The 10,028-nt window shown below is 28.0% G+C and overlaps 1 protein-coding gene across 2 annotated transcripts; it reads right to left on the bottom strand.

Moving 5' to 3' along the window:
• Window positions 1-2,721: 2,721 nt before the first annotated feature.
• Window positions 2,722-3,496, bottom strand: LOC114180320. Of its 2 annotated transcripts, none has more exons than XM_028066615.1 (2): window positions 3,150-3,496; window positions 2,722-2,869 (listed from the first exon to the last, which is right to left on the bottom strand). In XM_028066615.1, exons 1-2 carry the CDS (start codon window positions 3,461-3,463, stop codon window positions 2,809-2,811), a joined length of 375 nt encoding a protein of 124 aa, XP_027922416.1. In that variant the 5' UTR covers window positions 3,464-3,496; the 3' UTR covers window positions 2,722-2,808. The 2 variants fall into 2 exon arrangements, with proteins under 2 accessions (XP_027922416.1, XP_027922415.1); XM_028066614.1 differs by having other exon boundaries at window positions 2,722-2,872.
• Window positions 3,497-10,028: the final 6,532 nt, after the last annotated feature.

Here is a 10,028-nt window from a genome sequence, read left to right on the forward strand (position 1 = left end):
AACACAAATATCCATCCTCTTAAATCTACACAAATCCATCTTCACACTCTCCCCCATATCCATCCTTCAAAAGGAACACACCCTAAGAGAAAATATTGGGAATTGAAAAAAGTGTGCTAGGGTTTCAGAAGGTAGAATAGTGAGAAGAGTCAAAGAAGAAAAGAGAAAGATAGGGATGAAAAAGAATCTAGATTTTCTACTGTTTTTCCTTTTTTTTTCTATTATTTTCTATTGAATATTAAAAATACGCTATGTTGTCATTTTAAATATTTTTTTAATATATTTTAAAACATCAAAATTAATAATAATCAATGTATTATAAAATCATCGTAGAAAAAAAATATAAAAAAACTCAACAGAAAATTTAAATTCAATGAAAGAAAGAAAGGTAAAGATGAAAATCGAATGAGAAAGAGTCGAATACGGAGAGTGAAAAGAATGAATGTGAAGAATGGCTAGAGTTTTTCAACAAAGAAACAAAAATGGTTTTGGAGGTAGCTAAAAAGGGTTTAAAGGAACAAAAATGAGTTTTTTTTACAAACATTTTATTGAGAAAGTTGACAAAGTTACTAAATAGAGTAATTTTTTATTTTTTGATGGAAGTTACAAAAATAAAGTAATAAAGTTGTTTGGATTTTTTTTATTATTAAAAATGATTGTTTGCTAAAGTTTGTTAAACAAAACTTTGTCAAAGGATTATTTGCCTTAAAAGAAAGTCGTTCTAAATGATCACGTGTTGAAGTGTGGTGTTTCTAAGTAACTAATTTATTTTACTAAAATAGCTTTTATTTTTTGTTGGGATTTGAAATGTTTTGAGATGAGTTGGTGAGACTTTGATACCTATATTATTTTTGCTTTTTATGTTTTCTATTTTGTATATTTTTGTAGATATTATTATATTAAAGAAGATCAAGTTGTTATTTTTTATGATGTTCACATGGAAAGGATAAAAATGTTAAAATTGTCATAATAATTAATTAGGCTGTTAATCTAATCAATTAGGCTAAGTTTGGAGAGTGATCATTAATTTTGTTGTCATATTAATTGATTAGGCCATTAATCTAGTCGATTAGGTTAAGTTCTGGAAGTGATCACTGATTTTCCAAACACATTAATTGATTAGGCTTTTAATCTAATAAATTATATTAACTCTGGAAAAGTAACATTAACACTCTAATCAAATTACTTAATTAGATAGATAACCTAATAAATTAATTATGTCAGCAAACTATCCTACTTACAAATTAAACCTCTGCATCAGTTTTTAAGTGACAACTTTTTATACAAAAGTTTAGAGAAAGAAGACCAGAGTGTGCTTGGAGAAATTTTGCATTGTTCTTCATTGGTTTCCGGTTGCTCATCATGACTCCAAAGAAGATTGAATGGATGTGATATCAAATTTTGCACAAGTCTAAGGTGTATTCGTTTCATTACTTTCTTTCATTGTATTTCTATTTTTTGGTTACTGAATTTCTAGGTCTTGTTATTGAAACATTATAATTCTATTATTGTGACTGTGATAGATTTTTGTAATTGCATGTAGCATTATCTGATTACATTTCTTGAAGGGTTTTTCAAGAGTGTGTATCTAAAAGTGTAAGTTCTACGTAGGTGGATCTTGTATTCCTAACACTTGATGTTTTAGTGAAATTTCTGGTGTGAATAGCTAGAGATGGGATATAGATTCAGTTGAATTGAACCGATGGATGTATCTTGTGCTTTTCTTTCATCATATTTTAATATATTGTTAAGTGTATAGATTCAAAACCATCCATTCTTGTATAAATCATGTCAATTGATTAAAGATTTTCTTAAAACTGCTTTTAAAATGAAAAGAACCATACAAAATTTGTGAAACCAATTCACTCATGTTTATTGTAAAATAATGGCCTATCACTTTTATTGTTATGTATTGTTCTCATGTTTGTTGCACCCATAGGTCGTTGTGACGAAGGATTTGAATGAAACGAAGTGATTGAGAATTTTGTATTTTTATATTTTCTTTAAAAATTCTGTCCCAAAATTGTTATACAAGTTTATGTAATGCATAAGTAAAGAAAAAAAAAAACAATCCACATATCAAAACTTTGTTTACAAATTTATTAATATTAACATTTGCTTTTTATGCACTTATTCTCCTTTTTTGTTTATCAAGGCCAGCTTTGTTACTCTCAATTTCATGTGTATTAAAGTTTGTGAACATGACTTTTATTAAAATAACCTTTTCCAAAAAAATATGTCCAGAATATCATTAAAATCACCGACAATTGTAATCCTGGAATAACAAAGTCTTCAATCAATGATTATCTCCTATCAACTATGTGATTACTTCATATACCAATACAAAAAATTGAAACTTTTGTTTTCTCAAATCTTAAACCCAACTAATGCATAACTTTTTGAAAATAATAAAATAAAATTTCTGATATAGTATAAAAGAAGATAAGATACTGTAACTCACCAAACTACACTGAATGAGGTATTTAGAGCAAATTACCAACCATCAATCACACAGCACAACCTTTACCCAAAACTCAAACAGAAAAAACAATTTCAAACAGGTTTTTCAAAAATAGTTTTTCTCTTCCATATAAAATATTATTTTTTTCAGCCATATATTTCCCCATAATAGAATTAACATGTGAATGAAAAAACAAAACTGTAGGAAAATAAACCGAGGAAAATCAATTATAAAACTTGTAAATAGTGACATGTCTCTCACTTTATACACTTCTCGATGTTCATCGTTACACTAAAATAATATAAACGACTATTATTGTTCATTGATGGTCGTTCTCTCTCTTCACCTTACGAAGACCTTTCTGCTCCACCTTCTGAACTGCTCTCCGCTCCACCTTCACCTTGTGAACTACTATCCTACATATCAGTCCAGAACGGAATGGAAGAAACCTAATTTTGTTCTAAAAAATAAATAAAACATTTCCTTCCAAGAAAAAACTCATATTCCAGATAGATTTTGTTTTAAAAAAATGTTCATAAAAAATATTTATAAATTTTAAAATTTTCTATGAAATAATTATTTATAAAATAGTTACCTATCATTTAAAATTTTAACAAAATATAAAATCAAATCTTTTCATAATAAATTTGGAAGAATTTTTTTTTAGGAGGGATTAAACCAAACTTACCCTCCTACGCTGCCGAGCGGCGGCAGCTTCCGCTTCCTGCGGCCCTCGTAGGTGTTCGCTGCCGCAGCGTAACACCTGGCTGCCGCATTGCTTTCTTCCGCGGCGGCGCCATAATTCCCGACATTAGAATGGTGACTCGCGCGAAAGGCATGGAGTTTTCCTATCGCGGCGTATTCGTTCCTCGACGCGAAAGAAAAATCGTGATCGAAGTCTTCTGCGACGTTGTTGGAGACTTCTGCTGTTCCGAAATTAGAACCTGATCCTCCTTCTCCGACGTTGAAGTCCTGAGTAAGGTCTTTGGAAAAATCGTCCATGGCGGAAAGGTTTTGTTTCTTAGATCTTTTTCTTTTCCTTAATTTTTTCTTTGATTGACCTAAATTAGTGTAATATACTATTATAAACTAGTTTTGGGCCGGGTTATTTAAATTTTAATTAATTCATTATTATTATAATAATAAGTTAATTGAATTACATTATAAATATTTATTAACAATATAAATGTACGGGTTTTCTAAGAGCAATAAAATATTTTTAGGTTTATTAAACTATAATTAAAATTGAATACAAATATATATATATATTTTTTTTAAATTGAATAATAATAATATTTTATTATTTTTATTGTAAAAATTGATCTAAACTAATATTGTTGGTATACCTTCTTAACATATGCTTTCTTTGATATTTTTATTGAACAGAAATATGCAAAGGAAATTTGGTATACCTTGGAATAAACGTAGGGTGGTGATGATGGTGGCAGAAAAAACTATATGGTGGAAAAATGAGTGGAGTTTCAAATGGTTGATGACTAGCCTATCATGGAACAGATTCACAAGTATGAGAAACTAGAGTTGCGTATATGCTCAGAGAAGTATACCATTTGAAAATGTGTGATGTCCTACATGCTAATGTTCTGTTGGAAATATTTTCATTTTCATGGAGTGATTACAGAAACCATTTGAAACATAAAAAGAAGGACCCGCCACTCTAGGAGTTGATAAGTCACGTGAAAATTGAAGAGGCTAATCGATAGCAAGATAAAAAAAATTATGTTTCTTTAAAAATAATTACAAAAATTATTAGATTATAAAACTATAAATTATGACATTATAAAATGATATGTGGTGAAAATCAGTAACAAGATAATAATAATGTCATCCACTTAATAACCACATCACCAATAGACCACAAAATACTAAATATTAAAGAGTGGAGACTTAGTTGAAAAGATTAAATTTATTAAATAGTCAATAAATCACAAAAATTTATTGAAACTTAATTAAAAAATTTCAAATTATCAGAACTCAAAACATAATTAAGTTTTTTTTTACGAGAATAGAATAGTAGACGCATTATTTATTAATAATACTAATAATAATAATAATAATAAATATACCAATAATATTAATAATTCATAATAATAAATATAAATAGTCAATACTAATGTGTACTATTAATAATTGACTTTTTAATTCATATTATGAATTATAAATTGATATGAAAAACTTTTTTTAGAATTATCTTATTAATTTTATTCAGTGGAACAATAATGATGTGCATTAAGCTTTTAAATTAAAAAAATCAAATAATGAAAATAATACAAATATTGAATAGGTCTACACGTAAAAAATAGGCCTTCATCTACAATTCATTATTAAAATCTTTTTTATCAAACCATCAATTTTGTGGATGTGAGATTCTCATAATTCCATTTTAGTCATAACATCATAATTAAATTATTACCATTAAAAACAAATTGATACACTTAAATGAAAATAAAACATTAGGGTAGGTTTACACTGTATAATTTATTATAACATCGGTTAGAATGTTTGCAAGTGGTTGAAAACCAAACTTATATTTAAGTCTAGAGAATAGTTTCAAAGTGGTGGCCATATTTTGTGGGTAAGGGATATTTGTTTGATGTACCATTTGTTTTGAACATTGTTCCTATTATTGTTAATGGAAATATTTTTGGTTATGCTTATATTGTTGAATCGTTTATTTGTGACATAGTAGGTTAGGACATGTGAATTTTGGTTCAATCAAAAGATTAAAAAAAATATGCATTTTATAAATATGTTGGATGAAAATGAATGTTCTAAATGCATTGCGTGTGTTGAAGCAAAATTTGCAAAGAAACATTTTAAACATGTCACTTCCACAAACATTGAAATGCTTGAATTGATATATTTTGATTTGGCCGATTTTAGAAACACAATGAGTAAAGGTGGCAAAAATAACTTTTGGCGATGAATTCTCTAGATATACTAAAATTTATTTTTTAAAGTCAAAAGATGAGGCTGCTAAAATGTTTTTAAAATATAAAGTTGAAGTAGAAAACTAATTGGATAAAAAGATTAAAAGACTTAAGTTAGATAGAGGTGGTGAATATAGTACGAATTTTCTTAAATGACTTTGTGATGAAAATGGTATTATACATGAAACTTATGCTCCTTATGCACCTAAACAAAGTGAATAGCTAAACGAAAAAAGAGGACACTAAAAAAAATGATAAATCCTATGTTGTGAAGTCTTGGTATGCCTGATAACATGGTGAAGTTTTGTTTTCATGTTATATTCTGAACAAAGTTCCACATAAGAAAGTAAATATAACTCTGTAGGAATTGTGGAACAGTTTTACACTTAACTTAAATTATTTAAATGTTTGAGGATGTTTGGCTAAAGTTACATATCCAGAATTTAGAAAATCTAACATTTGGCCTAAGACCTTTGATTGTGCATTTATTGACTACGCTCAAAACAACGCTGTATATAAATTTATGTTTGAATGATAATTCTATTTGTGAATCTAGAGATGTTGAATTCTTTTGAACATGTGTTTCCTCTTAATAAAATTGTAATTGAAAATATTGCTTATTCAAGGGTTGATTTAGTAAATGAATCTACTTCTAGTGAACATGTGAATGAACCTAAAAGGAGTAAGAGGAAGATAGTTGAGAATAGCTTTGGGTTTGATTTTATAACTGTTTTTGTTGTTAAAAAACCTGATAAAATCAATGAACAATTTGTTTTTATATTTTTTATTGGTGATGATCCTAAAACCTATAAAGAAGCTTTAACCTCTATATATTCTAGCTTTTGGAAAGAAGCAATTAAAAGTGAATTAGACTCTATTATGATGAATCACACTTGGGATTTGGTTTATTTACCTACAAGCAATAAATCTATTAAGTGTAAATGAATCTTTGAAAGAAAAATTAGACTAGATGGGTCTATAGAAAAATTCAAGACTAGATTAGTGGTAGTGGGATACACTCAAAAGAAAGGTATTGATTATTTTGATACTTATTATCCTATGACTAAAATTTCTACCATTAGATATTTGATTTCGCTTTCAGCTATTCAAGATTTAATAATTCATCAAATGGATGTAAAGACGACTTTCTTCAATGGAGACCTGGAGGAAGAAATTTATATGGAGCAACCAGATGGATTTGTAGTTGTTGGACAAGAGAACAAGGTATGTAAGCTAAAAAAATCTCTATATGGTCTCAAGCATGCACCCAAACAATGGTATGAAAAATTTGATCGTACTTTAGTAAGCAATGGGTATGTTATGAATGCCTCTGATTCATGTGTTTACTCAAAATTGTTTGGTTCTAATTATGTAACTATATGTTTGTATGTTGATGACATGCTCATTTTCGGCTCTAACTTGGAAGTGATAAATGATACCAAGATGTTTTTGACTGCTCACTTTGACATGAAAGATTTAGGTAAGGCAAATGTTATTCTTGGTGTTAAAATAAGAAAAACTGATTTTGGGTTTTCATTATGCAATCACACTACATTGAAAAGATACTTAATAAATTTGATTGTTTTGATGTAATGCTTGTAAGAACTCTTCATGACCCTAGCATGAGTGTTAAATGGAACAATGGTGGTAATGTTTCACAAGCTGAATATGCTAAGATTATAGGAAGTGTTATATATCTCACGAACTACTTTAAGACCTGATATTGCTCATGTTGTAAATAGACTAAGTAGATACACTCATAATCCTAAGAATGAACACTAGAATGCACTTCATTGATTGTTACAATACCTTGAGGGAATTATGAATTTATGTTTGCATTTCAACAAGTTTCTTGTTGTTTTAGAAAGACATTGTGATGCAAATTAGGTGACAAATAATGATGAGGTGAGCTCTACTAGTGGATATGTGTTCACTTTAGGTGGAAGAGTTGTTTCATGAAAATCTTCCAAAAAGACTTGTATTGCTCGTTCCACCATGGAATATAAATTCATTGTTCTTGAGCTAGTAGGTAAAAAAGTTGAATGGTTGAAAAATTTGTTAGGCGATATTACATTGTGGGGTCTTTTGTATAAATCTCATTGCATTGTGATTCACAAGTTGCTATTGGAGTTGCCAAAACTTATGGTATAATGGTAAAAGAAGAAATATTCGCATTATACAATGTATTACTTTATTTATAAGTATTTTAGTATGTATCTATAATTAATATATATATATATATATATAAATATATTCTTATTACTATTATTATTTGTACAAAAGTCTCAAATACATCCTAAGAGAACATTCTTGGGAAAGCTTTCTTTTTTTTCCTTTAATAAGTTGTTTTTTTATTTATGAAAAGTTAGATGAATGTTTGCACTTCAGATGAAATTTAGTAAACACGTTTTTTTTATTTTTAATTATGTTGTTTTGAAGGAATTAATATGAAAGAGTTAATATCCAACTAATAACAAATATGAAATTTTGTAACTTATGATTATTTTTATTTAGATTTCTCCCAATTCAGATTCATATATATAGTTTTTCTTATGTAAAAGCTTATATTTTTTTTGTTGCACTCAAACAAAATTATGTTAGAATCACTTTTCATCAAACTTATCCAAACAAAATTCAATTGTTATTATAATCAAATATTGAAATAGTCTAATTTTGGTAGTTGTCTCAACATGCTCCAAACTTATATTCAAAGTATAGAGTTTTATTAAAATAATCTAATGAGCTGATGTATTTTATGTGGTAACTGTTCCTCAATTTGGTCTTCATAAAAAATTTTATGGCTCTTTGAAATGGTTGTCTTTAATTTCATTATTTGTAGGGAATATTATTCTGATGTTTGTGCAAGACTTATTTATTACCAAGTTTATGAATGTCATATCCAATCGATATGTTATATTTGATTTCTTCCTTATTTTTTTCAAGTTCTGACAGATTTATTAAAGTCACATAAGCATGGAAAGAATAACATTAAATGCATGTCTATCTGAAAGTGAAATATCAAGAATGAATAGTTAGTAATGTAACTGGCACAGTGTGGGAGAGAATTTAGTTCAAATAAAACTAATACTAATCATTGCTTAAAGTAGTATAAATAGGTGGTGAGGGAATGCAGGGGAAGAGAAGAAAAAAAAAAACGGAAAAGAAGAGTCGTGTATGTTTATATCATCAAAATCTCCGTACCTATAATTTTCACAATAACTAAGGTAAGGGGAAGAGACATCTATCATTTTTTTATCTGTTCATAATTATATTTTTTATCTCTATAAGTGAGGTGTCCCTAACTTCATTCTAATTTACATTTAGTTATCGTTCCTATTTATTTATTGATATTCATCTCCAGTTATACACTGGTCCTATTTACTCAATTTATATTTACTCTCATTTACTTATTTATATTTATCTCCAGTTACGTACTGGTCCTTTTTATTTATTTATATTTATTTTAATTATCCATTGATCCTATCTATTTATTTATTTATATAATTATATGGTTTAATATTGAAATAAAATTTATGATAAATAAAGATTTGATTATTGTAGTTGGAGGTATGACCTTGGGGATTTAAACGAGTTAATATTACTCAAGATGAGATGTTCTTGAGTTACTTTGTTGGCTATGAGCTCATTTATCCTGACTAGTCACTACAAAATTAATCAATATCTTTATAAAGTATAATAAAATTCAGTTTTATGGACTTGGGAGAATTTTCATTTCGTTTTATCTTATTATGATATATTGTATTTTTCTTATGTGATATTTATCTCACTTCCCTATTTTATGATTGTGTGTGAAAAACAAAAAATTTATAACATTCTCATAGATGGCCCTCCAAACATGCATGATCCCTTCTTCGCTGACATTGTGGCTGTTTTCCCAAGGAATGCATGGAAAACCAATGCAATGAATAATTCTGTAACATTTCAGGGAACATGAAACTCTACCATTACTTCTCTCTCTGCATTGAACGCGCCAATTGTCATCGAAGGACAAATCGGAGTTACTTTTTATTTACCCCCAACAGTCCAAGTGAACCCTATCCATAACTTTTTCCCTCCACCTGTTTGAAAGCCAGTATATGAAGGGGGAAGTGTAAATAAATAACACTTCTTCCTCTTTTAGTATAGGAAATATAAGATGTACTAAACGTGTAGATATAAGATGCATACAATATTGTAAATATATATATACACACACATAAATGTGAATATTTTAAATATAATTGTATGTCATTGTATAGTTTTGCCTCTAAATTTTTATAAGTATATTGTAGAAAATAATAATAATAAATAAAATTAATAGAATTTTTTTTATCGTCACATTTGTGAGATTAGAAAGAAACCTGGTAGATCTTTTAATAAAGGGATTAACCAGAAAACCATTCAAGAGACTTCCTAAGGATGTGACTTAAGTCTTTGGCTTGAATATTGTATGGTGGACTATAATTCCGGTAGTGCTTAAATTCGTAGTTCTATGATTTAAGAAGTGTTTTTTTTTTTTTTTTAATAACTCAAACATCTTGTCCATGATTACTCTTTTCGAAATTTCCTTTTTCCGTTAGGATTTCACCTTTAATCTTATACGACTTTGTGTATAAAAA

This window comes from Vigna unguiculata, chromosome 4, assembly GCF_004118075.2.
Source record: "Vigna unguiculata cultivar IT97K-499-35 chromosome 4, ASM411807v1, whole genome shotgun sequence".
In the NCBI taxonomy this organism is placed as follows: Eukaryota; Viridiplantae; Streptophyta; class Magnoliopsida; order Fabales; family Fabaceae; genus Vigna; species Vigna unguiculata.